This window comes from Apiospora aurea, assembly GCF_038362705.1.
Source record: "Apiospora aurea strain CBS 24483 chromosome Unknown utg000008l_segment0_segment0, whole genome shotgun sequence".
Taxonomy (NCBI): domain Eukaryota; kingdom Fungi; phylum Ascomycota; class Sordariomycetes; order Amphisphaeriales; family Apiosporaceae; genus Apiospora; species Apiospora aurea.
In genome coordinates, this window is record NW_027117395.1 from 225,305 (window position 1) to 252,057 (window position 26,753).

The 26,753-nt window shown below is 55.1% G+C and overlaps 10 protein-coding genes across 10 annotated transcripts; 6 read left to right on the forward strand and 4 right to left on the reverse strand.

Moving 5' to 3' along the window:
- Positions 1 to 200: 200 nt before the first annotated feature.
- Positions 201 to 3,074, reverse strand: PG986_011546 (heavy metal translocatin; the record flags this gene model as incomplete). Its single annotated transcript, XM_066847768.1, has 1 exon — positions 201 to 3,074. The coding sequence occupies one exon, from the start codon at positions 3,072 to 3,074 to the stop codon at positions 201 to 203; it is 2,874 nt and encodes a 957-aa protein (XP_066694464.1).
- Positions 3,075 to 6,981: 3,907 nt separating this feature from the next.
- On the reverse strand, positions 6,982 to 7,784 carry PG986_011547 (translation elongation factor eEF-1B gamma subunit; the record flags this gene model as incomplete). The annotated part of the gene is made up of 2 exons (XM_066847769.1): positions 6,982 to 7,641; positions 7,725 to 7,784. 2 exons carry the CDS (start codon positions 7,782 to 7,784, stop codon positions 6,982 to 6,984), a joined length of 720 nt encoding a protein of 239 aa, XP_066694465.1.
- A 962-nt stretch (positions 7,785 to 8,746) lies between these two features.
- Positions 8,747 to 10,537, reverse strand: PG986_011548 (t.t1.c1-like nuclear fusion protein; the record flags this gene model as incomplete). Its single annotated transcript, XM_066847770.1, has 7 exons — positions 8,747 to 8,904; positions 8,958 to 9,057; positions 9,099 to 9,230; positions 9,281 to 9,337; positions 9,397 to 9,618; positions 9,671 to 9,888; positions 9,943 to 10,537. 7 exons carry the CDS (start codon positions 10,535 to 10,537, stop codon positions 8,747 to 8,749), a joined length of 1,482 nt encoding a protein of 493 aa, XP_066694466.1.
- A 732-nt stretch (positions 10,538 to 11,269) lies between these two features.
- PG986_011549 (mitochondrial 54S ribosomal protein uL6m) lies at positions 11,270 to 12,046 on the forward strand (the record flags this gene model as incomplete). Its single annotated transcript, XM_066847771.1, has 1 exon — positions 11,270 to 12,046. The coding sequence occupies one exon, from the start codon at positions 11,270 to 11,272 to the stop codon at positions 12,044 to 12,046; it is 777 nt and encodes a 258-aa protein (XP_066694467.1).
- A 193-nt stretch (positions 12,047 to 12,239) lies between these two features.
- PG986_011550 (3'-phosphoadenosine 5'-phosphatase) lies at positions 12,240 to 13,550 on the reverse strand (the record flags this gene model as incomplete). The annotated part of the gene is made up of 1 exon (XM_066847772.1): positions 12,240 to 13,550. The coding sequence occupies one exon, from the start codon at positions 13,548 to 13,550 to the stop codon at positions 12,240 to 12,242; it is 1,311 nt and encodes a 436-aa protein (XP_066694468.1).
- A 935-nt stretch (positions 13,551 to 14,485) lies between these two features.
- PG986_011551 (uncharacterized protein) lies at positions 14,486 to 16,194 on the forward strand (the record flags this gene model as incomplete). Its single annotated transcript, XM_066847773.1, has 3 exons — positions 14,486 to 15,200; positions 15,261 to 15,944; positions 15,992 to 16,194. 3 exons carry the CDS (start codon positions 14,486 to 14,488, stop codon positions 16,192 to 16,194), a joined length of 1,602 nt encoding a protein of 533 aa, XP_066694469.1.
- A 1,192-nt stretch (positions 16,195 to 17,386) lies between these two features.
- PG986_011552 (Intradiol ring-cleavage dioxygenase) lies at positions 17,387 to 18,642 on the forward strand (the record flags this gene model as incomplete). The annotated part of the gene is made up of 4 exons (XM_066847774.1): positions 17,387 to 17,701; positions 17,783 to 17,874; positions 17,952 to 18,138; positions 18,241 to 18,642. 4 exons carry the CDS (start codon positions 17,387 to 17,389, stop codon positions 18,640 to 18,642), a joined length of 996 nt encoding a protein of 331 aa, XP_066694470.1.
- A 2,909-nt stretch (positions 18,643 to 21,551) lies between these two features.
- On the forward strand, positions 21,552 to 23,579 carry PG986_011553 (Cobalt uptake protein c.t1.c1; the record flags this gene model as incomplete). The annotated part of the gene is made up of 3 exons (XM_066847775.1): positions 21,552 to 22,687; positions 22,749 to 23,222; positions 23,279 to 23,579. The coding sequence occupies 3 exons, from the start codon at positions 21,552 to 21,554 to the stop codon at positions 23,577 to 23,579; spliced, it is 1,911 nt and encodes a 636-aa protein (XP_066694471.1).
- A 1,035-nt stretch (positions 23,580 to 24,614) lies between these two features.
- PG986_011554 (uncharacterized protein) lies at positions 24,615 to 25,354 on the forward strand (the record flags this gene model as incomplete). Its single annotated transcript, XM_066847776.1, has 2 exons — positions 24,615 to 24,935; positions 24,977 to 25,354. 2 exons carry the CDS (start codon positions 24,615 to 24,617, stop codon positions 25,352 to 25,354), a joined length of 699 nt encoding a protein of 232 aa, XP_066694472.1.
- Positions 25,355 to 26,012: 658 nt separating this feature from the next.
- PG986_011555 (uncharacterized protein) lies at positions 26,013 to 26,738 on the forward strand (the record flags this gene model as incomplete). Its single annotated transcript, XM_066847777.1, has 1 exon — positions 26,013 to 26,738. One exon carries the CDS (start codon positions 26,013 to 26,015, stop codon positions 26,736 to 26,738), a length of 726 nt encoding a protein of 241 aa, XP_066694473.1.
- Between the last annotated feature and the right edge of the window lie 15 nt (positions 26,739 to 26,753).

Below are 26,753 nucleotides of genomic sequence, written 5' to 3' on the forward strand. Positions count from 1 at the left end.
TCCAAGTCGAGGAGTGGACCACTGCACTTCATGCCATCACGGCAAATCTGGCCGGTAAAGTTCCAGTTGCTTAGCCCTTGAGGGTTGTGTTCACTACTTTGAGAAGAGGAATAAACCGAAGTTCTCAATTCAGTTATACTAGCGTCAACTGATGTTGCTCTATTGGGGGGTATCATAAACAATATCTCTCAGCCAACAAATCAAGCCCTGAATCCCAGCCCCGGAATGATCCGACTACGCAATGCCAGACTACTCAATACCACACTGATACTGCTCAACGCCATCGCCAGACTAGCCCACACCGGATCGAGCTGGACGTGCCCGCCCCTCGTCTCGATCGCGTAGAAGCACCCGGCCGCGAACGGGATGGCCACCACGTTGTACACCAGCGCCCAGACAAAGTTGAGCTTGATGCGCTGGAACACCTTCTTGCTCAAGTCCAGCAGCGTGACCACGCTGCGCAGGTCGCTCTGGACCAGCACGAAGTCGGCCGAGGAGATGGCAACATCGGAGCCAGACCCAATGGCGATGCCAATATCGGCAATGGTCAAAGCCGGTGCGTCGTTGATGCCATCACCAACCATGGCGACAGTAGCGCGTCGTGTCGTGTCTTCTTCGTTGGGTCCAGCCTTCAACGTTGACTGGAGGTACGTGACCTTCGCCGCCTTGTCCGCAGGCAGAACCTCGGCAATGACATTGTTCTCGGGGATGCCGATGCGAAGTGCGACTGCTCGCGCCGTCTTCACGTTGTCGCCTGACAACATCCACACATTTGTCCCGCGTGCACGCAGATCTTTGATCACGGCTGCGGCCTCATCTCGGATGCGATCTTCAATCGACAAAGTCGCCATAACGTTCCAGGTTGAGCTCGGATCCGACTGCGTCGCGATAAAGGCAACCGACTTGGCTTGGTTCTGCCAGTCATGGATCTTTTTGACAATAGCGGGGGTTATCGAGGCCTTCAACTCGTTCATGAGAGCTTCATTGCCGACTGCCAAATTGAAGGAGGAGTGTTTCGCCTTCAAACCTCGACCAGGTATCTCCTCGACATCTGTGACTTCTGTTCGTTGGTCGGTTTGGCGCATGCAATACGAGACAATGGCCTTGGCGATGGGATGGCTGCTGTTCTCCTCGACGGCTCGAAGGGCCGCAAGGATGGTGCCTCTCATTTCTTCCTCATCAGGGTTTTCAGGATACAATAAGGCGTCCACGACCTTGGGCTGCCCTCCCTCCGTCAAGGTGCCAGTCTTGTCAAAGACGACACAGTCAATTTTGCTCGCCTTCTCGAATGCTGCGCCGCCACCATTGGCGAGTATGCCATGCTTCGCCGCCAGACCTCCGCCCACGAACAAAGCGGTCGGTGCCGCAAGGCCCAATCCGCAGGGGCAAGCAACGACGAAGACCGAAATCGCGAATTGCAGGGAGAATGCTGCCCAGCCACCTGACGATTCGCGCATCCAAGATTCTGGGATCGCGCCGCTGAGACCAAGAACCAACCAGATAAGCCATGTAAGGATAGCTATCAGCGTGATGGCCGGTACGAAGTAGGATGTAAGGACATCTGCAATCTCTTGTATCGGCGCTTTCTTCGTCTGTCCGTCTCGTACGATCTTGACAATTTTGTCGAGCATGGAGCTACCGGCTACACCGGTGATCTGAATGACAATAGGTGCATCCTTGTTCACGGTGCCTGAGAACACTTGGTCGCCAACGTTCTTGCTGACGAGGCGAGACTCACCCGTCAAGCTGGATTCGTCGAACTTGGTCATGCCCTCAATGACTTTCCCATCGCAAGGTGGAGATGCCCCATGAGGGATGCGGACAAGGTCCCCAAAGTCAAGCAAATCGACCGCAACCACTTGATCCACATTGCCGTCATCACTGCGGTCGATCAGGATGGCCTCGGTTGGCCGAAGTTTGCCGAGCGCCTCGACCGCATCGCCAGTTTTGGACTTGCTGTAGGCTTCGATAACTCGGCCGACCAGAAGGAACAATGTCAGGAAAACAACCGAGTCGAAGTAGAAGTTGGCGTCGTCGACGTGCTTCGGCTTGGTCACAGCAGCGGCAATGAGCTGGCAGCATGAAGAAACGTATGCAATAGTCGTGCCGAGCGACATGAGCATATTCATACTTCCGAAGTGATAAAAGCGCTGAAGTATGGGTGTCTCGCTGCCGGGTCTCCAGAGGCTATATACTTCTTTCAGGGCTTTCCGGTGGAAGACGTCTGCGGCGAAGAAGAAGATTGGCGTGGCCATGATGAAAAGAGCTAATTGAGCTCGATTGATTCCAGAGACCCAAGGCATCATGAGGTACTTTCGAGACGGGTCCTCGGCTGAAACCAGACTCATGTAAACAATGCCAATGACAAAAGTAGGGATAGCCATGAGCAGTGTAAGCCATACACGGTAGAGAAGCTGGTTTCGCTCACGCGCATGTATCTGTCTGGATACCTGTTCTGCAGTAGGAGGATGGTGTATGGAAGCCTTGAAGGCCGGGTCCACGGATTCCAGAGTAGCGAGGATTTTCCGTATCGTTGCGTTTGGGGCAGATGGGATATAGGTGACCTTGATGATTGGCAACGACTCGGTTGGCTCGTCCTCGATGCTGAGAACACCATCCGCTCCAGTAAGGGCCCTGACAGCTCGCAGTGGGCAATGGCCGCAATGGAAGCCGTCGACGCGGATCTGGACCGACCTTGCACGCTCTTCCAGGGGATTTTGGGACGAATCAACGATACGCTCAATCAGTTGGGCAGTGAAGCCCATGCTCTCAATGGCCTCGACAACCTGGTTTGCCTGGTCTTTGCTGTGAAATTCGACATTGGCAATGCTGGTGGCGACATTGACGGTGACGCGGGATATCCAGTCCTTCTTCTCCAATTCTTGGGTGATGGAGTTGGAGCAGCTGCTACAGGACATGCCGCCGATGGCCAGGGTGGCCTGGAAGATTGGGGTGACCATGCTGCGTGAGGTACATGTGGTTGAGGTCGAGATAGACTGGTAGCTGTTGTTGATAGTGGTGCGGCTGCTGGAAGGCCGAAGCAAAGGCTCCGCGGCTGGGTCGTTTTGGTCCATGTTTGCTAGTTGGGGAGTGACTGCCCTATTGTATAATCGATGTGAGGTACCAGAGGAATCACCTGACCCCCGCTGCAGGCGATGATGGAAGGCGCGTTGTGGGTGGTTTTTCCAGAACGGGTATCTGGATCAGAGGCGTCCTTCAGGCTTCCGGGAGGGGGTGTAGCCGATGCTCTCACGATTGGTCATAAACGAGGAAGCAGTGTGATGCGATATGTTACCCGGGAAGCAGACAGACAGGGCTAGCGAAGCAAACAGCAAAAATGATTGATCAGACGTCTTTGCTTCTTCCCAAGAGGGTGTGGTGGGAAATGTGCAGATTGGAAGAAGTCGGGGTCATAAGAAGAAGAGCGAGGGCCGGATGAGGTAGGCGCCCGGGGGGACTGGTACAAATATGTTCATCATAGATTTCCTCTTTAAGCTTTGAGGACGAACAGGCACTGGGCAATTTTCTCGCAGGCAGTGGATCATGACAGGCCCTGACAGGCCCTGACAGGCCCTGACAGGGGCAAGTCGCGATGCTAGCGGCACATGCTTTGGCCTAGACGGCCTGGACACGCTTGACCGGGGTGGCACACTCCGCCCCACGCACAAAAGCCGCAGCTTCTAACTCCTTCCACCATTCTTTTGTCAGTGTCCCATAGGTGCATTTGGCAGATCTGGACGCAGAAACGGCGCAACCGCGAGTGGATAGAAAGAAGTGGACATTGAAGAAACGTCGATACTGCACGCATGTTCGTTGTTGTTCTTTCTGAAGTAGGCAGCATCGTATCGCGTAGCTGCATCGGCTACAAACATGGCGAAAGTTAAGCCAGCTGCAGTAGGAAGCTCTTGGGGATCGGCAGGGACCAAAGGGTTGTCTGTCTGTCATGCCCAAGCTAAATGGTCACGGTCGTAGGACGGGCTTTGACATTTCACGGGGTCTTGATGGCAAAGCTAATCAATCCTCTACCGCATGGAGAATTGCATGTACATACGGGTAGGCACGTGTACATCAGTAGAGAGTGACTCTTAAATGACTGTTCTGAGATCGCCGGCGGCGAACTTCCACAATGCATTACTGCCTGCATCGTTGGCAGGCGAAATAGAACGAACCCGTGGGTTTGTTTGACTTGACCTAGGGGTCGTCATTGGACGACGTTTACGCAAAAAGAGCGCCTCCCAGGCCCCATGCGCTGCAGATTTCCACTAGCGGCTCAGGGCTACTGGGGTCTGGGTCTGTGGATCGGTGGGGCGCCTGGCCAGCGGCCACTAAAATAATACGCAGAAACCACTCAACAGCGAACGGCACGACGCAGCCGTTTGGTTTTCGGGTACAGTCGACGCCCCCGAATAACCTGCCATTACCCATCTGACGTGTTTCTATCGAGGCCGACATGATGATACCAAGGATAAATAGATAGCGCAGCGGCCGGTCGCATCTTTGAGGAGATTGGTACTGCGAAGCCCAAGTCGAATTCTCGCAGCAGAACCGACGACACTTGGCGGACGCCCGCAAGCCAGTATCAAAGGGATGCCGAATGGCACGTCGTGGAACGGGAGAAAGGGAAACTCGGACGGACTATCTCCTACCATAAACATTGGTTCTCGGTTAGGTATCGACAGGTAACCGACGGAATCGTATCACAAGCTCGCGTGGTCGAGGATCAAGGCGGGCATCAAATGTGTCCGGCTGCATTCCGACCCCGAAGGGTCTGTCCCCGGCTGTCCAGAGCACCCCAAAATAGGAAAGGAGGGCCACTCCGGTGCGGGGCCAATGGGACTTTATCCATATTACAAGCAACGGATATCACATTGATCTGCAGAGACCTGCATACGCGAGATGCCGCCCGGGTGCCAGACTGCCGCATTTGGAACCCCTGGGGAACACGAGAAAAAGCAAAAAAGTCCTGTCAGGGGGGTGGGGGTTCGGGCTGCACTGCTTGGCCGGCCGTGTAAGTGGCTTTTAGTGCTGAAGATGAGGCTGATCTAGTGACCGGCAACCGGGCCTAGAGTCGCTAGCACTTGATCGCCAAGACGTCCCGTATCGCGATCTAGATCAGATTTGGATGCGGCAATTGTCCGGCATCATATCTCCAGGTGTTACGTCTCACTTCTAACTTTCTTCGCTCCAAAGCGCAAACAAAGGGCATCTTTGTTCGACAGAAAGGTCTATTTGGATAGCTTTGGTCACCGGGCTGGCTGGTGGAGCCACCTCCCGCCATGCCAATCTACCACTCCAGCCCTGGTTCTGATATGTGATAGGGGCTAATGAAGACGACCGAGATAACGCTCTGAAATTCCAGCGCGGAATTCAGCGTGTTGCTAACCACGATTCTCCAGTGGACTTGCCCAGCCTCAATGGCCAACTTGAAAACTTTGCCTAGGTTGCTATGGCATTATCGACGCTTTATCAATTCCAAGGAACTTCTCATGCCACCCGCCATCTTTCGACACGTCACAAAAGTTCGTATCAGACAAGGGATATGATAGCTTCTGACGACTCATCGTCACCAAACTCCAAGGTTCACTCTATTCAGCCTGTTAGGCCATGGGGCAACGGCGGCATAGATGTACGTTGCGACCAGAAGCTGTTTTCTTTTCGGTCGGGTCCAACGGTTCAAACGGGTCAAACGGGTCAAACGGGTCAAACGGCAAAACCATCGACATATAAACTAACCAAGGCCGCATGCACACCATCTCAACAGTGAGCAAGTTGTTTCTTCGTGTTCCGCCAGGTTAGGGAAGTTGCCAAGAATGGAGTGAGTGGTAGAAGCGGAGTGGACAGTCACGCAGCCAGATAAACTTCTTGGATATGGCACAGCTAATTTTGATCTAAATGAGCTGTTTTTACCAACGATGCCGCCTGTCAGATCGTGTCGGGCAGATCCCCTGTTGCTCGGGTGTTCTGCAGCCCATCCCCTGAGCGTCGTATCTCCCCATCTCCGGTCCTAGCATAGGCGACGACCACCGAACAAGAAGAATTAAGGGCAAGGCCAAAAGCAGTGCCACTTTCCGAAATAAAAGGCAAAGGCTTAGTGACTGAGCAAAAGGAAAGACCGCCTACATAGGCTGTGCAATATAAGGGTAAAGAGCAAAAAGGAAACACTTTGATGAGAGTGGGATTCGAACCCACGCGGATTGCTCCACCAGGATGAAGATATTAAGGTGACCTTAACCTGACGCCATAACCAACTCGGCCATCTCACCTGATTATCGTTCAATATGTCGACGGATGACAACTTGGTGGGTTACGATGCTATAAGACAAGTGCATCGTGGCCAACCCTTAGAGGATAAGTTAAGGTAAGTACTTTATGCAGCATACCCGTACTTGGGTGGGCTCTCTTTCAGACTTGTCCGTGTCTGCCTACTTTTCATGAGAAATATCTAGTATGCGCTCTTGTTCTCGTCGGAGGCTGATCGGTTGACTTGGTTCACAAGGGTGAAGAAGAGTGGTGTAAAAGGGGCTTGCGCGAGCTTGGGCATGCCACGGCTCACGTCCGTGTGTCGAATACGATTGATTAGGTAGCATCATCCTGAACCAAAACCAGCATAGAACTAATTACAGTCCTGGTCTTGGGTTGACCTAAACTTGGTCTTGTCCCAGAGCCCGAACCCAAGAATGCAACAAATAGTCTCAACAATAATAACGAAAAGCAGGATAGGTGTTGACTTCCCACGAAGACATCGCAACAACTGACCGGTTCTATGTACCCAGAAAGAACCCTCCATCATGTCCTCATTGACACGGTACACTCTACGGATCCTGTTGGGTAAATACAGAGACTATCCTCACAACAGATAACAGTTACCGAGAACCGAACCAGCAACAAACCCATACAACATCCCACTGCGAGAGCAACAGGATGCTTCCAAGTGGCACCCATCAGTTGTAATAAATGTATGAAAAGGGCCAATAAGCTATTCTAGGCCTCCTCCGGCTCCTTTCGCTTCTCCAAGAGCGGCGCAGTGTACAGCTCCGTCAGCTCCGGTATCCCCCTAAGCCTCTCATAGAACACAAGGACATGAGGATACTCCTCCCGCATCCCCGCATCCATATACGTGGAATACAGCAGAAGCACCGTCCCGCCCACGACCAGATCCGCCAAGCTAGGCCCCTCCGCCCCCGCGTTGACGAACCAAGCCCTGCCGTCGCCTCTCTTCAGATGGCCCTCGTACCGCTCGAGCCACCTGCGCAAGTCCTTCTCGGCCCTGGCCTCCCTCTCCGCGCAGTAGCTCTCCATCCCCAGCCGCCACGCCGCCAGGTCCTTGGCCGTGGCCTCGAACTGCAAATCATTGAACAGGATCCACTGCTGGTTCCAGGCGCGCGTGGCCGCATCCCGGCCCAGCAGCTGCTCGTGCCGGGGCCCGCTGTCGGCGACGTACTGCGCGATGGCCGAGCTCTCGGCCAGGAAGAACGGGCCGTCCGAGCCCGCGCCTGATGACGCACTGCTCCTGCCCTCGAAGGACGGGATCTGGCCTAGAGGGAACTTGGCGAGGAACTCGGGGGTTTTGTTGGTGACGCGGGCTTCGAAGTTGGCGGGGATCTCGAGTTCAAGGCCGTTCAGGGCGGCGGCGCCGAGGATCTGGGGAAACGGGGCCCGGTTAAAAACATGTAGGGGGAAATGTGGAGGTAGGGAATTGTGTGATGTGTTGTTTGTGTATTTACCTTTCTGGTTCGCGGATGCACGCGATCACTCAGCGTGTAGAGGGTTCCAAAGGGTGCCATTGCTGATACAGGTAAAGAGCTGGGAATTCAACAGCGGTGGGTGGGATAGACAGCAAAAAGAGCGATTGGTATCTGTCCGTACTGAGTCTGCCCACTTCAGATGCTGCTCTATTCAGTGCCCCCTTTACTGCTTCGGTTTGTCACTTCTTATAGGCGGAAGCGCGCAATGCGGAAAATCGGACTTCGGAGCAACCGGTAGAAAGCCGGCGTGCTTCCCGGTATACGATTTGTAAGCGGACGTTGGGCGGTTGCCGTATTGGGGAACCACGGCCTAATAGGATCGTCAGCATGTGGATCCTTCGGAGACATAATGGTCATCTAGCTACTGCAGCTTATATAACCACTCTACAGAATGTCGCCGCGCCGGCCTGGCAACATACGAAATGATCTACGGTTATGCAACTAACGTGATGCAGCTCTTGAGTTGATTGGAGGAATTGAACCCTGTCGGCATCGCTTGGGGCATATGTTTCTGTCTGGAACTGGGAGAACGACACCACCTAGGAAGAGTAAACTGATATCATCAACTATACCACGTCTGCGCTGTATCTATTTGAAATTCAGGTAGTCTGGATTTTCAACGTTAAGTCCTCCATGGTCTTCCTCCCAATCAACTACACGTAGCAGTAGGAGATACTTCTTCAACACACGCTCAAGAGACACAAGCTTGCTTTAATCAATGTGTACCAGGAAACATTACGACGAATATTCTGATTGAGTAAGGGCATCTATAAGGTATATATCTGCTTGTATATGAAGCGATAACCTTCCCCCTAGCCAGCCTCCAAACGTGCATGTATCATGTTCAGATCGCAGGCTGATACCTCAGCAGCACACGACATTCCCAGTAGCCGCTCACTAAAGCTGCCAAATGAAATACTATCCCCCAAATGTTAAAACCATGAAATCCCAAGATGTGTAGTTTTTGTTTGTAGCTACCGCACGGGAGCAGTAAATAAAGGTTAAGCAGATGTAGCCTTCGATGTGCTCGGATGCTCGTATTCGGTATCGGCCGTTGACGTACTTAACGAGAAGTACCAAGGAGAGTGGAAGGATGACCAAGAGCTGAAGTCGACGGGTATCATGCTGACCGAGGAAACGACAAAACCTGCAGCCTCTCCTATGAAAAGATTAGAACGATGCATGAAAGCAGATAAGTGTAATGGGACGTACCTAGAGCGACCAAAACCATGTTTCTCACCATCGAAGGGGGAGTCCATAGGACCCCATCACGAGTGATGCTGCGGGGCACCAGATATACGGCCAGAGAGAACTGACGGTAGGTTTTCTAGAAAGCGCTTCTTCCACAGTCACGGCAGATGCTGCAGTCTCCTGTAGCGTGTCGAGAATCTCGGTAGTCATGCTTTTGGCTTGGTACAGTAGTTGGGCATGATCATCGTGCTTCGAGGAGAGATCACTTGTCAGATCAACAAGACGTTGCATTCCCTGAGTCCTGAATTAGCCATCATGTCTTGAGGCGTCAAGCTTTAACTGACCTCTTCCAGAGTCATTTGTCTGTATTCCAATTCGGCAGATTGCAGGCGCGACAATTCCTGATGGCATGGTCAGCTTTATGATGCTCCAACAGGTCGAAGGGTACAAGGGAGCTCACAATCTGGTTTTGCAAACTTGAAGCTGAAGCTACTGCGGCGGCCATGGCATTCATCACTGTGGCCATATCAGACTCTGTCCTCCGAGACACCAGGTCCATGGACTGTTCGTGGGCAGCTGCGGCTTCAGCGTTGGTGGTCAAGACGGTTTGCAGCAGCACTTCAAGCACCCGCTGTAGATTTGTTGCTGATCTCGTGCCACCCTCAATTGCATTGGCAGATTCCTACGTGGCGTCAGTGTTGGAGTAGTAGAGGGTTGGGGGATGGTCCACAAACTATCAAAGTCGTAGTCAAATGACCAGAAGCGAGGCCTTCAGCATTGTTCACTGCGTTTCGCAAGTAATCAATCTGCGTTGACAGACTTTCAACCTTCCCACCGGCTGTATGGAACTTCATGTCGAGATCAGAGAGCCGCTGGTCAACCCTGAGGTCAACATCATCTGCCATCCTGCTCATGATCTTGGTGAGTCGCTGGAAGGTATGGATGCTTCGAGCTGGGATACGTCAGCAAGGATGTTCAATCTTGATGTTTATGTCGCGGAACTCACTCTTCTCGTTATCTGCCCTGGCCGCCTCGCAGAACCGTAGAGCTTTATGGCGGTAACTAATCCAAGTGTTCCAGGCGGAATCCGAAGCACCCAAGCCCGACAGGCAATCGTCAATCTGCTTGGAGGTAGCTTGAAGCTTGATGGTGTTTTGCAGAGCCAGCTGCGTCAGTGTCGATTCCTGGAACGGTTCACAGGCCACCGGTATGGTGAACCGCCCCCTCTCTAGATCGCAAATGGCCAAACTTGCGGCGTAGGCGTCCACGAAGTCGCGAACTCGGCGGCCGCTGTCGGTTAGTACGGTCGCTTCGTCTTTGCCTTCGAGCACTTGGCAGTTGCTCACAAGCAGTCTTGCTGCTGTCTGATGACACAACGGCTCGGATTCCAGTTGCTTCAGTTCCTGCAGAGCCACCTCGTATGTGGATCGTGGGCGGGCGCCTGCTTGGAGAATCTCGGATGCGCTCAAGTTGGGGTCGAAAGTAGGTCGGCTATTGATCTCGTGGCTTCGAGACCTTGCCATACTTCCCCATGAGAATGCATATGTCTGATTGATGCCAAGGAGCGTCACCAAAGTGGCAAACGCGAACCAATTTGCCATGTTGACGTTCGTAGGTGCGCTTCCAAGCACCAAGATGTTGAGCGCATGCGGGACCAGATCAGAAAACAAGTGGCAGGTATGGTTAAACAAATAGAAAGGTGAAGTCAGTCAGGTGGAGGACTGTGGTGACTTCACCAATTCAGCCGATTGATTGTTGGCGCAAGTCAATCAGATCATGGGCAATTGGAATTCAAGAATCGGCAGAGAGATCGACCTAAAACAAGCACCAGAGATTCACTGTATCATTACCTCCAGGAACATTGGGACTTTTGGTACGCTTCCTCGAGCTGCACCCCCAGACATTGCTCCTTCCCCGGAATATAAGTCCCATGGACTTGCAGTCCGGGACCTATGTTGCCCAAATTGCGCATTCTGCCAATAATGAACGGAGCGAGCAAGTTAAGAGTCACAAATCAGTAAGATCGAATCTAGATGAAAGAACCATGTACAGCAGTGTTTACCAGACCAGCCATAATACTGAGTCACTGGAGGCTATTGCAGTCTCGTGTGGTGTCAGAAGTCGTAGCTGCGGGATGGAAAGCGCGCATCCCCCAGCTTTTTGGTGGACCGATTTGGCGCCATCGGGCCACGCAGTCACATGACCCGCATTCCAGCAATTTTCAAAGCTCCAATTACTCAATCGGAGCTTCAACAATTGATCCCAGCCAGGTTCGGGGTCGTCGTTGCAAGCAAAGTCCACCCAACTTCACCACGAACGACCAATTCGCCACCATGCTTGCGCCCAGCCGAGGCCGGGTCCTCGAGAAGGCCCTGAGCTGCTCCAAACCCGCCGCCGCCCTCCCCTCCTTCCTGATACCCGCCTTTCAATCAGCAACATCGGCGCAACAACCGTCGTCATGCCGACGCACCTTCTCCTCCACCGCGGCCAAGCCCTCCAAGCTGGGCCGGACGCCCATCTCGATACCCCCCGGCGTTGAGCTCTCGATCGGCGAGCCCTTCGTCAAGAAGGACCCGACGACGTACCTGCGCATCCCGAAGCGCAACGTGACCATCACGGGCCCCCTCGGCGAGCTCCAGCTCGAGATCCCGCCCTACCTGACCATAACGCAGGACGCCGAGTCCCGCAAGGCCGTGCTGTCGATCGAGGACCGCGAGGCCAAGCAGCAGATGGAGATGTGGGGCACGACCTGGTCCTACCTGAACCGGCACATCATGGGCGTGTCCGAGGGCCACACCGCCATCCTGCGCCTCGTGGGCGTCGGCTACCGAGCCAGCGTCGAGGACCGGCCCGCCAAGGCCGCCTACCCGGGCCAGAAGTTCGTCTGCCTCAAGCTCGGCTTCACCCACCCCGTCGAGGAGGGCGTGCCCGAGGGCATGAAGGCCAGCACCCCGCAGCCCACGAGAATATTGCTGGAGGGCATCAACCGCGAGGAGGTCATGAGCTTTGCGGCGCAGCTGCGGAAGTGGCGACGACCGGAACCCTACAAGGGCAAGGGTATCTTTGTCAACGACGAGACGATCAAGCTGAAGCAGAAGAAGATCAAATAGACGAACAGTCCCCGCAGAAAAGAAAAGTCAGGAGCGCGGTACCGGGCCCAGGTTCAAGGAGGAATTGGTTGGCATTACATCGGGCGCCACATGTATATCATCACTACATACATTTACTGGACGGATGCGGTATTTTCGTCTGGCTGTTGTACCCTTGAATTGTATTATTCTATAGTGTGTACATCATCACGTTTTATTTCTTGGAGAGGACCTCTTGTACAGCCTTGAGCACTTGGGCGTGCCCGCCAGCCGGCGCAGCCACGACACCCTTGTTGTTGGCCAGCGTCCTGCCCACCGTGAAGTCTAACCTATTTCCGTTGACGTCCGTGACTTGACCGCCCGCCTCTCGCACAATCAGGTCGCCCGCGGCGTGGTCCCAGATCTTCTCCTGGTACGTCGCCTTGACGGGCAGTCGCAGGTAGATGTCGCCGGCGCCGCGGGCGATGGATGCGTACTTGGCCTGCGAGTCCATGCGCACGCTCGGGGCGGTGATGCCCAGCTTGTTCGCGATGTCGGCCTGGTCGCCGTGGCTCGAGTGCCCCGCCTCGACGCTTTCGCAGAAGTTGGCCTTGGTAATGTCCGTAATCGGGCGCATCGAGATCTTCCTCTCCTCCGCCAAGGAGCCGGTAGTCAAGGGCCGGCTCGTCGCGCCCTGGCCCAGCACGGCCGAGAAGATGACGCCGCGGCCCTCGTTGTCGTCGGCGTCCGTGCCGACATCGGCGGTCAGAGGCGCGGTGTCGTCCACGGGCAGGTTGGGGCACCCCAGCACGCCGACGACGACCTGGCCGTCGACCATGAGCGCCAGGCACACGGCGTACTGGCCGCCGCGCAGGAAGCCCTTGGTGCCGTCGATGGGGTCAATGGCCCAGATGCGGCCCTTGGCGCCGCCCTGGCTGGCGCCCTCGTCGAGGCGCTTCAGCATGTCCTCGTCCGTCTTGACGGCGCCGCCCAGCGTCTCCTCGGCCTTGGCGTCCTCGAGCTTGGTGGACCGGACGAGGTCCCAGACGGTGGAGCGCAGCTTCTCGTTGTCGCGCAGATCGGCGGCCTCCTCCTCGGCCACGATCTCGTCGGAGGGGAAGTTGGCCTTCAGGGCGGCGATGATGAGGGCCTGGGCGCCAAAGTCGCCGATGGTGACGGGGGAGGCGTCGTCCTTGGACAGGGTGCCCTTGGCCTTCTCGCGGAAGACGCGCTTGGTCAGGCGGGTGGCCCGCTGCACGGCGAGCTGGGCGACTTCGAGTTCCTTTTCGTAGGCCATCTTCTTGTTCGCTAGAGTGTTTTTCGGGGAAGAATTGGTGGTTGTAGTTGTAGAGAAGGCAGAACTGTAAGCTGATGACGACTGCGGGTGTTGTAGTATGGAGGTGGTGGGGGCCGAGGCGAGGTGGGAGAAGAGGAGATTTAGGCGGGGCACTGCGCGGGTTAGAATCATGGACGCCAGGACGGGCAGCAGGAGAAACAGCAGGGCCTTTTTGAAAGTGAGAGGCCTCGATGGCAGAATTCGTGTCATGAGTTGTCGGGTCGCATTTGCTAAGCTAGGTATGATGCTGCTGCGACTTGATGTGAGCTTCCGGGATACTTGCGTAATTGTTGGCCAGGTCGCTGGTTTACCCGGTTGATAGGCGGTATCACTATCAATGCTTCCTCCGATTGCATCACTGCAGCTCTATCTATCAAATTGCCCCGCCATTCAATTCCTCTGCAGCTTGGATCAATTGGGCGTCGGGTGGTACCCCTAGCAGTTGGACGTGCGTACATGATGCAAGAGTTTGGGTAATGTTGCCAGGACAATTGCTTGAATTCTGATATATTTGGCAGTTACTTCCCAAACATTATTCCGACTGGGGATACAATGTCAATATGCTTCTGCACTTTTTCCAATCGTGGTTTCGTCGGTAAACAGGCCAAAATCAGGCTCTCCATGCCGAGTGTACCTCATAAGCGTACGACATCGATTCAATAGCCCTCTGGAAAACCCACTGGACACACCCCGCCATTGCTTCATCGGGCTCGTTCTCCAGCAGGGCCTAAGCTTCCCGGCCAGTGCACTTGCGGCGGTCTCGTCTTGACTCTTGACCGCAAACTGCATGGTCCGTTTCTGCAAGGGTCACCGTCGCCCCTCCGACCAGCAGGGATCTTTCTATTTACGAGCGATCCAACCTTCTCGATCATTGGCAAACCGCTTTCTTCGCGCTCAACGATCTCCCCCAACTGCATGCAATTAATTAATCCAGCCTCGCGCTTGCTTCATTCTCCACTGCCGCCCTTTGTCTCCCTACTTATTTGCGCACCAATCATCGACCCGTCGCTCTCATCCAGGAAGTCGTGTCCTGCAAGCAAGTGCAAGGTAGAACAGGGTATACTTGCGCACCCAAGCAATAGCGGCTGCCGTCCTGTCAACGCATTATTCTTGGCAGTGGTGTTGTCTCACCTACCGAAGCCAAAATGAATGCTACCAAGCGGAAGTTCAACAACCTCATCCAGGGCCTGGGAGCAAAGTCCACGCCCACCAGCCCATCTTCCAACAGTTTCGACGACCTTGACGACCCTACCATGGTGCGACATAGTGATTTGGCAACGGCCACGGCCTCGGTTCTGAATCGTGCTCCAACGGTCGGCTCAACGGCCAGCGCCGAGTCAGCCGCAACCTCGACCTCGACCCGCGCTCCAGTGTCGGCTTTGACTGCCGAGCTCCTATCGAAGCGACGGCGCACCGGTGTGCCTGGATCGAAACCTGTGAATGAACCTGGCGCGACGATAAGGACTCTCGTCTCGAACGTGACAGTTAGAAAGTCGACATCCAAGGCTACAGAGAACAGCTTTTCAAACGAGCCTCCGCGGTACTGCCCTAGTGACCGTAGCCAGCTCATCAAGCGACTCGGGACTTTCCAGGAGCTGACAGAGTGGACGCCGAAGCCTGATAAGGTCAACGAGATCGAGTGGGCGAAACGAGGCTGGATCTGTTCAGGTAAAGAGACAGTGCGCTGCTCTCTGTGCAACAAGGAACTGGTGGTGAATACGAGCAAGAGGGATTCCGAAGGCAAAGATGTCTCCGTCTTGGCAGGATCCGAGTTCCAAGAGGCATTGGTGAAAAAGTTTGCCGAGCAAATCGTCGAAGCCCATCAGGAAGACTGTCTTTGGAGGAGGCGTGGCTGCGACGGTAAGGCTCTCTGTCTCACGACTTCTCGTGGTTCTCTAACTAAATACTAACTCTGCGAAGATACCCTGCTACGCCTCAGCTTGACAAGCCCGCAAACGGCCATACCCGAGCTCCGACAACGTTACGACGAGCTATGTATCCGACCGGCTTTTCTTCCTTACGACTTCAACCTCCGACTCCCAGACTCAATGCAGTTGCAAACGATCAAAGCCCAGTTGCCGCCCAAGTTCTTCACCGACCCACCGCCGCCAAAGACAATTCCCCCAACTACGAAACCCAATGACGTGGCTCTGGCTCTGGCCCTAGCCGGATGGCAGGGCCTATCGAACGCACGCATCGGTCAAGTCCCGAACTCTGCCTCGTGTACGACATGCCTTCGCCGACTGGGTTTGTGGATGTTCAAGAGCAAGGAGGTCAACCCGGATACGAAGCAGGTCATTATACCCGCCCCGATGGACCACTTGGACCTGGTCCGCGAACACCGCTTCTTCTGCCCTTGGCGAAACGCGGCCAGCCAGAGGAATCCGGGGAGCAGCATCGCCGAGGCGGAGGACAAAACGGCATGGGAGATTCTACTACAGACCCTGCGTAACGCGGCCTACCTACGCAGCCAGGGTAGTCACAAGAAGTCGTCGACGACGCCCCGCCACGGTAGGAGCAAGAGCAAGAGCTCCATGGCGCCCACCACGCCCACGCCCAATAATGCCGCGTCGTCCCCAGGCGGGAGACCGGGCAGCGCCGGCGGTGAAGAGTTGACCGAGGAGCAGCTGTTGATGATGAGCCCGAGACAGCGGTCGACGATGATGAGGAGGGCGCGGACGACGACAAGAAGCGCTGGGCGAGGCTGAGGAGGGTCAAGACTCTGTTCGAGAGCAAGGCGGGGAAGAAGCTCCGGCGACTGAGCCGTCCGGGAAGCGTGGTCAGCAGTCGACCTGCCACGGCGAAGAGTACGACCCCGGACACTACGGCTTCTGGTGGAGCCGCGGTGGAATGAGGGAACAGAAGAAGCTGGAAGGCTTGTGGTCCAATCCTGAGTAAGTAGTGGTGGTAATGATTGATTAACTGAGGTGATTGGGTAATGAGAATGTCACTTATGTAGAATCCTAATATGTACTTGTAGCCTCAGATATAGCTTGGCGTTGTCGGTTCTTGTTTTTATATCTTTTGGTATTGACTTGCAAGATTGATCATCACGAAGTCCACAAAGTCCACACATGGTGCACGGCATGACCTAGTAGCAGACATCTCGTCAGCCTGGGAGCAATGTACGGATTACGATCCATGAACCACTCAGCAAAAGAGCCATCGACACCACGATTACTTGACGTCGGATGAGAGTTTACCCAGTGAGTGAGATGCCAAGTTCGAATAAGCATACTTTGCTGCGGGCATGTGCCGTGAGCAGGGTGATATCATTCGGCCCTCCAGTCCCACCAGTGGGAACAAGGAACAAGAACATGGTGAAGAATGAAGCAGCATAACCCCGTGACGATTTATATCCCTCAGTTAGGTGGGATATATGCAAGGCAGCTGGGTCGTGTATCTTGGCATCGCGGCCAGAGCCGTCCGAATGGGCAAAGCCCATCTTGGCCGACGTGTCAGTCAATGAAGCCCTGCGGTGCGATTCCGGCATATATTACCCGCCGCGACGGCTCAACCTTCCTAGCCTCTTAAGAAGTTTCCTCGGTCAGCAATCGGTCAGCGAAGGACTTATACACCCTTTTGGGAGCGAAGAGGCCAACAACAGGACTCGCAATGGCGAGCCGTGCCCCCGGTACTGGAGCTTTTGGCTGACGCGGGCAGCGGGCCGGAGCGGGTACAGGGCCTCGCCAAGATAGCTAGATTTCGACGCCGATGCCCATGGTCCACTTGGAACAAGACATGGTCACGACGATGGCCAATGAAGATGTCGACATTTCCATTGTGTCGAGATAAGAGATCGTCATGCTCGGGTAGAATCCGTCGCCGCCCCCTGTAATGAAAGGTTTTTTTTTCTACCTCTGTGAACGGTCAAAGGTGAGAGGTCGGTCATTCATCCCGGCAAGGAACGGGGACCATTGCGACGAATACCCGGTAATATATAAAATTGGCGTCTTCGTCCCCCTGGGAACATATCTCGACTATCTCAAGTCGCGCTCTCTCTCTCTCTCTCTCTCCTAAAGTCGTTACGGGCACTCCACGCCAAGATGAAGTTCAGCACCCTCTTTCTCGCCGGCTCCAGCCTCCTCTCCGCCGCCGTGGTCCAGGCCCACGGCGACACCATCGTCCCCCGCTCCGAAATACAGCGCCGGGACCAGCTGGCGCGGCGATGCGCCAGCGCCGCCGGCGCCTTCAACGCCAAGCGCATGGCCAAGCGTAGCACCCCGACCGAGCGACAGGCCACGACGGCTCCCGAGGAGGAGACGCACTACAAGTCGATCCAGAACGAGACTTGCGTCATGACGCCCGAGGTCATCATGGGGCCTTATGTATGGCCCAAGTCGCAGATGATGCGGACTGACGTGAGTAAAACCCCTCTCCTTATAACTGCGTAGCACTTGGGTCGTCAGGTAACTTGAGGATCTGACAATACCGCACAACAGATGTCCGAGGACCAGCCCGGTGTCCCCCTGACCCTCGATATCGGTGTCCTCGACATGGCCACCTGCGAGCCCCTCCAGAACGCCATGGTTAGGTACGTGAACCGCCGCCCCATCTTGAACTATCCTCCTCTTGAAAGCCTTGACTCTAACATGCATAATCTCTCGCTAGCCTGTGGCACTGCAACGCCACCGGCGACTACTCCTCCTTCGAGCAGCTGGACGAGAACCTCACCTTCCAGGAACTCAAGGACAAGCTGGGCCTGACCAACGTGACCTACGGCGTGACCGACCTGCACACCGACAACACCACCTGGCTGCGCGGCATGTACCCCACGAACAAGGAGGGCATGATGGAGGTACGTTCGTGTTTGGACAGTTCATCACCCTTCTCCTTTCCCACCTCTCCTTCTCCCCTGCTTTGCCCCTCCGACACGTAGGTGCTGACTCATGCCGAACAGATGAAAACCATCTTCCCCGGCTTCTACGCCGGCCGCGCCATCCACATCCACACCCAGGTCTTCACCCACTGGACCCTCCTGCCCAACGGCACGATGCGCTCCGGCGACCTCGTCAACACGGGCCAGCTCTACTTTGACGAGGACCTGACGCAAACCATCATGGCCCTCGAGCCCTACGCGCGCCACACCCAGATCCAGCGCACCGGCAACGACGTCGACAAGTTCATCGGCGGCAGCATGGAGGGCGGCTACAGCCCCTTTGTCGCCGTCGAGCCCCTCGACGGTCCCGGGGGCGACGTCGCCAAGGGCATGGTTGGCTACATCACGCTGGGCGTCGACACGGCCAACCTGTCGCGGCCGCCTAACTATATTGAGCCGGATTCGCCTTATGAAAAGAAATAGGGGCTGGGGATAGGCCTATTTACCTAGGCACAACTGTCATTTTACTACATGGAAGTACCAACGTCATAGCTGGGGCATGGAAAAAGAAAGACACAAAAGGCGTGCGAGACTGTATTGCCCAATCATGAATAACAGACGTAATGAACAAATAGAAGAAGCTCAACCAACTACTACCTCAACAACTTCCAGAACGATATGACAGCCATTGACTCTTCCTCACGTTTCGATTATTAGCCCCGTATTGGGCAAGAACTCGACTTGTTAGCGAGAGTAGCTTCTTGTACCTCAAATCTCGAGGCCCTCTCCACTGCTTATCCTCTGCACGTAGACTCGCCCCCTTGGCCGATCCCTGCCCCTCATGAACGACCCCGGCACGCTGCTCGCTCCGGGGCAGGATCCAGGCGGGGAACGGCACCGGCCCACCGACGAGCGCGTCGGGGGTTCGGCGCGATGATATTGTTTTCGCAGCCGTGAGGGTCGTACGCTGCTTTGCTGATGGTAAAAGCGCAGATGTTTCGGGAGGAGTTCGACGCCGTGGCACATTCCCCGCCCGGCACCGGGAGGTAGTGATCCTGCTCGTGCGGGTCGGGGGGGGGGGTCGCATCAACTCCTTCATGAGTTCGTGGTCGTGCAAGTACCGAGACGGGTCGAATTCTCGCGGATTTGGGTATCTGGTAGGGTGCATCCGAATGCCCCTGGGCATGTGTAAATACGGAATTCCTTGCTGTGAGGTCTCCTTTGTTCCGGCCCGTCAAGCCCACAAACAACGAAAACCTACCAGAGATCCAATAGTACCATTGTGCCCTTGGGAATACGATAGCGCTTGTACTCATCATCTGGGTCGTAGCATGAGGAATACACATGGCATCCATCGACAAATCTTCTTGATATACACATGAATGTACGACAACGATCCTAATATGTAGGGCAAAAGTCAGGATGTAACCGGCCGGCTTGGGATCTTGCCAATAACACAAAGTCCAGCTAGGCTCATCTTCGTCGTCTTAGCCCTACTTGAGGTAGATGAATTCGAATAAGTGGTTCATGTACGCAGATTTCTATTGTCAATGTTGCCCCTATTCTCCTTTGCTCGTAATACCCAGGAAACAACGTTGTGAAGCAAATGGTGGTATACCCAAAAATTATTGATGGCCTTGGCCACCCGCTATTGGCAGCAAGCTTGTTCTTGTAGGGTTACATCGCTTGGTGTCTTTGCAGTTGATTCACTATTGCCCGGTGTCTCACAGGGGCAGGGCTGCAAAGGAGTGCCACGCTCTCGGGTCCGACTTCCACTACTAACGAGACGGGGCGTGCTTCCTGAGTAGGTAGGTGACCTGAATGCCGTTGCGATGACCCAGGATTGTGTTACGTTGAATTGACGAGTGTGAGGCCCGCTTTGCCTGTATCGAGCACAGTTTTAAGCTGCTACCAAGATTGACCTCAAACAACAGCTAATGGACCTACATATCATACCATCGTCCTGAGCAGTGCATGGCTGACTGGCCCAAATATCTATCAGTATAGCGGGTTTCGTATTCCACGAGACAGACCTCGGCTGTGCCTGTTGCCCACGATGGACTGTTTTCGCCAAGTGAGACCCTATAGCGACGATCAGCCTGCGAGCGTATGTTGGCTGGTAGGGAGGCGGGCTTTCACGTGTATAGTACATGTAAACAATTGACCCAAGGGAACGGAACGACCCGTGTGTCGTCGGTGATGCATGAAGATCGTCAGCGTCGTGAACCCCGACGTTTTATTACCCAAGGATTGTTTCACAACACAACGATAACCCGTACACATTGGATACCTACCTATGTGAATATGGTATGGTAGGGAGATGGCAAGATGGATCTGATATTTAGCAAAGCGAGCATCACCACAGGTGGCATTTGGCAGTTGGCCTCGAAACAATGCGAGTGAGAGAGCCGCCTATCCTGTTTGGGGGTTAGCGGCCCCTTAGCGAGGCGCTAACATGTCACCCAGGGTTCTGATCCGTTCACCGTAGGTTCATGCTGCTGTTCAAGGGCCCAGCCTGCCAGCTTGCAGCTTGCAGCCTGCCAGCCAACCAGCCAACCAGCCAGGGATGTTCCGACTTCAGGGGGTTCAATTGCACGTTGCCTTTACATCTGCCAACCACACCATCCAACCCACGATTTCCAACAAGCAGTTGCGCTCTCCAAGACGACTGCACACAAGGAGCGAACAAGGAGGCGACAGAGTGTTGGTTTTGATGACCTCGTCAAGTCCTTGACTACTCAATTGACCACCTCCAACACTTCCACCTGCGCGCCCCTCCCTGCCACCTGAAACAATTCCAAAGTCAATCACCACCACCATCACCCTTGCATTGCCTTGCTGGCTCTGGAGACTGGCTGTCTGGGGGGCACTACTCTCGACCGGCCCGCATTTCCCCCTCTCTTGCGTTGCGTGCGCTGCTCCTGCGATTTCCCCTTACCGAGTTCGACTTCGAAATCCAAGCTGCACATGCCAGCTCAATTGGCCTCGTCAAGAAAGTGAAGAACACCTCTTCGAACATCTTCATCCACCGCAAAAATCCCTTTCTTCAACCTGGGAAACGAACAACAAGCAGCTCAGTCGTCGACAGCGAGGCCTGCTTGTGGCTACTATTTTGCCTCTTCATAGTAGCTCGCTTTCCCTTCGTCTGATCTTGTGTCAACCCCGTCACAAGTTCGCCGTGACAGTCTGCCTCCTTCTTTCAGCAAGTATCCCTAACAAGTGGCGGCTAGCTGTTCACTCTCGCTGCCCCTCCTTAACCGCCCCAACTAATTTACTGCACGATCGCTGCCCGAAAGAGTCCAATCGAAATTGCCCTTTTGTAGGCACATATACCGCATAAACACCCTGCGTCTCGGCCTTTCAAGTACTCACGGCACGCCCGAACCGCCACCATGGACCCAAACAACCGCCTGTACCTGAACATCGGGAACAACGAGCAGCGTCTTGGTCCCTCCGACAGCAGACAGTATCCCACCACGCCCTCGACCTTCCCCCAGCCTGTCTTCCCCAACCAACAGGCAATGGCTGGTCAGCAGCAGCAAGTCCCCAACCAGCAGTATGCTGGAGGTTACCAGCAGGCCGGCAACTATTTCATGCAGCAAGGCCAGTACCAGCAGCCGCAGTACGCCCCTCAGCAGGGTGGCGACTATGGTCAGGGCCAGCAACCCGGCTACCAGCAGCGATCCAACACCCCGGGCAATGACCCCAACGTCGGTTTGGCTCACCAGTTCTCCCATCAGAACCTCGGTGGTTCTGCCCGAGGTGCCCAGTACGGCTCTCCCCGCGGACCCTCGCCCGCCCAGCGACCCCGGACCGCCGGCTCGTCGAACCAGCCTCAGCCCAGCTATAGCTATCTGAATGCGCCGATGCCCAACCAGGGCCAGCGAACGACCGAGTTCCAGCCTGCGCCCGAGCGCAACCCCGAGAAGTTTGGCACCAATGCCAACAACAACCAGAAGAAGTGCTCCCAGCTGGCGGCCGATTTCTTCAAGGACAGCGTCAAGCGCGCACGCGAGCGTAACCTCCGCCAGAGCGAGATGGAGCAGAAGCTGAGCGATCCCAACCAATCCGCACCTCGACGGGAGCAGATCTGGCAAAACGGTGGCAAGAAGGAGGGCCGATACCTGCGATTCCTTCGTACCAAGGACAAGCCCGAGAACTACAGCACCATCAAGATCATCGGAAAGGGTGCTTTCGGTGAAGTCAAGCTGGTGCAGAAGAAGGCCGATGGCCTGGTGTACGCGATGAAGTCTCTGATTAAGACGGAAATGTTCAAGAAGGACCAGCTGGCGCACGTGCGTGCCGAGCGAGATATCTTGGCCGAGTCGGACAGTCCTTGGGTGGTCAAGCTCTTCACCACTTTCCAGGACGCCAACTTCCTGTACATGTTGATGGAGTTCTTACCTGGTGGTGATTTGATGACCATGCTCATCAAGTACGAGATTTTCTCCGAGGATATCACGCGTTTCTACATCGCCGAGATAGTGCTCGCGATTGACGCAGTCCACAAGCTCGGCTTCATCCATCGGTACGTCATGATCCTGCCCATGCACCGAGTTAGGTATACCCGCTGACACTTCTTTGCTTAGTGATATCAAGCCTGACAACATTCTGTTGGACCGAGGTGGTCACGTGAAGCTGACAGATTTCGGTCTGTCCACCGGTTTCCACAAGCTGCACGACAACAACTACTACCAACAGCTGCTGCAGGGCAAGTCGAACCGGCCGAGAGACAGAAACTCGGTGGCCATCGACCAGATCAACCTGACGGTCAGCAACCGTTCGCAGATCAACGACTGGAGACGATCGCGAAGACTGATGGCCTACTCTACTGTCGGTACTCCTGATTACATTGCTCCTGAGATCTTCACTGGTCACGGTTACTCGTTCGACTGCGATTGGTGGTCTCTCGGTACTATCATGTTCGAGTGTCTTGTCGGCTGGCCGCCGTTCTGTGCTGAAGACAGCCACGACACCTACAGGAAGATTGTGAACTGGAGACAGTCCCTCTACTTCCCGGATGACATTACCTTGGGCGCCGAGGCCGAGCATCTGATTCGAAGGTTTGTCCATTCCTTGCTTGATATGTAACACCAGCAGTTTGCTAACTTTGGCGCAGTTTGGTTTGCAACACCGAGGCTCGTCTCGGCCGCCACGGAGCCCAGGACATCAAGGCACACCCCTTCTTCCGCGGAGTCGAATTCGAGAGTTTGCGCCGCATCCGTGCTCCGTTCGAACCTCGCCTGACGTCGAGCATCGACACGACGTACTTCCCCACGGACGAGATTGACCAGACGGACAACGCCACCGTCCTCAAGGCGCAGGCACTTGCTGCTGGCAAGCCCGTCGAGGAGACGCCGGAGATGAGCTTGCCGTTCATTGGTTACACGTTCAAGCGGTTCGATAACAACTTCCGCTAGATGTGTCGAGTTGGATTGATGGCCGTGCTGAAGAGAGTACCGACTCTGCTGGTGCCCGGCACAAGGCCTATCTCAATCCCCTGTATATGTGTGAAGATATGACTCGCATATGTCAAGGAGCTTTGTTTGGATCATAGATTGCACTTTGGCGACATTCATTAATACTTTGATGAGCCCACGATGCAATTACTCAAAGGAACCCATACCATACGGCAGAGCTTGCCTGTTTGGTCTGAGGATTGTAGAGGCTATGTGACCACTACGCGTTGGTCGGTGGACTCCGATGGTCATTGTGTAAGGGGCCTACTTGAGTGGTCTGCTGCTGATTATGCAGTGTCCACTCAAGGTGTGTACATGTAAGGCGCGGCATCCGTTGGTCGGTCTCTTGACAGGCGGACAGACACACGGCTTATGTAGTACTTCAAAGCTGGCAAGAAAGACATGATGCCCCAGATATTAACTGGACTCGTGCTTTAATCTGGCAAGCGATAATTGATGAAAAAAGGACGGCATGATAAAGGGAACCAAATGGAAGAACAATACTACTACTACTACTACTACTACTACTACTACTACTACTACTTACTAGGTACTTTACTCTTCGGTGACCTCATGTGATTCCCAAACTTGTAAGTGACTTGCTTCTTCTGCAGGACGCTGCATTTGCATGCAGGTAGGTGTGGTGGAAGTGTCGAGTAGTGGCTAGATGCATACATGTCACGTATGCAAGTAGACAGGTGCCTGGCTGCCAGGCCTAAGCTCCAAAACAAGCAGACATAGTTGCAGGCCCCACTCCGCCTGAACCTCTTATCTTATCCAACCCTTGGTCGCCGTCTGTTTCTCGGTTGGATTTCATCAGCCTTCTCTGTCCCATCCATGGCAATCATCATTCATTGGCCTCTCTCTACCTAGGGCGACTTAATCAGACGACGTCGTATCTCACTGCCATTCACCTTTGGTGTCTTTAATAAATAAAGCCGATCGACCACTCTTTTGCGAAAACTCCGATTGCCATCGACGACAACAACCCCCAAGATGGATTACCAGAACCGCGCCGGCTCCAAGTTCGGCGGCGGTGGTGTCGCCTCGAGCAGCGCGACCACGGCCGACCGCCGCGAGCGCCTGCGGAAGCTCGCCCTCGAGACCATCGACCTCGACAAGGACCCCTACTTCTTCAAGAACCACGTCGGCTCCTTCGAATGCCGGCTTTGCCTGACGGTCCATCAGAACGACGGCTCCTACCTCGCCCACACTCAGGGCAAGAAGCACCAGACCAACCTCGCTAGACGCGCGGCCAAGGAGCAAAAAGAAGGCAAAGGACAGATCGACGAGCGGACGGGCCTGCCGGTGGGCGTCGTGGGCGCCGGGTTCGGCGCGCTGGGGCTGGGGGCGCGAAGCGGAACGTGGTCAAGATCGGGCGGCCGGGGTACAAGATCACCAAGGTGCGGGACCCGGTGACGCGTCAGCAGGGCCTGCTGTTCCAGCTGCAGTACCCGGAGATCTCGGAGGGGGAGGTGCCCAAGGTCCGGTTCATGAGCGCGTTCGAGCAGCGCGTCGACGACCCGCCCGACAAGAACTTCCAGTACATGCTCGTCGCGGCGGAGCCCTACGAGACATGCGGGTTCAAGCTGCAGGCGCGCGAGATTGACCGGACGGGGGAGCGGTACTGGACCTGGTGGGATAAGGATCTCAAGGAGTTTTGGGTCCAGGTCATGTTCCTCACGGAGCGCGAGGAGCGGTACGTGGGCGTGCCGGGTTTGCCGGGTAGGCGGTAAAGAAGGAGGAGGGCATAGAGAAGCGAGATTCGCTCTCGTGTTCTAGCTTGAAAGGACTGTGGGGGAAACAAAAACACTACATGGCGTGTACGATAAGCCAAGAGACTGAAGCGTTGGCTCGACACAGATAATGATACCACAAGATTTCACGTTTTCATACATTACCGACGACCGACAAGCATGTGTAGCGAAAGGAGGTCATCGATTGCATCATGGGTCCTGTCGTGGCCGGCAAAGTGCGGTTCGGTAAAAACTCCTGACCACCTACTGACCACTACGTTGTTAGGGGGCCTGCAGGCGAACAACCCTCCATTCCTCAGCTGGACGCGACTACCACGTTTAGGTCATAAGATCACCGCGTCTTTAAATGAGCTGTCCCGAACCGCATTACGCCACGGCTGCGAAGTTGACGGGTATTTAATTAAACCAGCATTCTCGCTCTCAATAGTTTGGCCAAAAAGTAAGCGCAAGGGATGGCACTAGGGCAGATGGGAATGGGACTTGGCCCGATATAGCGAGCCGCTTCTGCACCCGCGCAGCTGACCAGCTCTTATACAATTCCAAAAGCCTGCGCTGAGTTATCCTCAAGCTGCTTCGTCTATTTTCAGAAAGGAAGAGAAATGGGAAACTACTTTCCCGCGTTATAAAATAATAAGTCATGTACGATCACCAAAACGCCGAGGCCCCTTTGGGGGATCACTGCGTCTGCCATTACCCGGACGACACTACGCACACTTGGCTTATCCATGACGACGACGCCGACCAGGAGGAACAAGAGACCAGCATTGCTCATGATGAGACCACCGCCAAGGAGCTTCGTGACACCACCACGGGAAGCAGCGGAGGGAGCATAGAGACAACAACGCCGCTACCCGGTTCCGCGGAGGATAAGGATGAGGAGGATGAGGCTGATGCCATCGACATCCCCCTGCGCTACACGGCCCAGGGCGACCCAGTCAGAGCCCTGTACTGCGCCTGTTTCGTGGCCAGCGAAGCAGGCCTCGAGGAGGGAGAAACGACGACGACGGACCACCTGTTCGCGGGCGCCGTGGTCCTGAACCAGACGTCGGGCGGCTACGACTTTGTGAAACTGCAGAGCGAATTTGGCGGCTTGACAAAGGCCGCGGCCATGTTCGTGCCGCTGCAGCAGCATGCGGAGGGGGAGATGCGGCTGCCTCTCTCGGCGGCTGCCACGGGCGACACGACGGCGACGACGGGCGGCATCGTGGGGATGGCGGCGCTGGAGCAGGCGGATGGGCGGGGTCGGTATGGGACTGTGCTGATGGGCGCGTTGGCGCTCGCGTTGGTGTGCTCTGTGGGCATGCGCTGGGTGCGGAAGATGCGGGACACGATGGGGTGGAGAAGGGGGCTGGAGCTTCCGTGAACTCGGTATACTTGT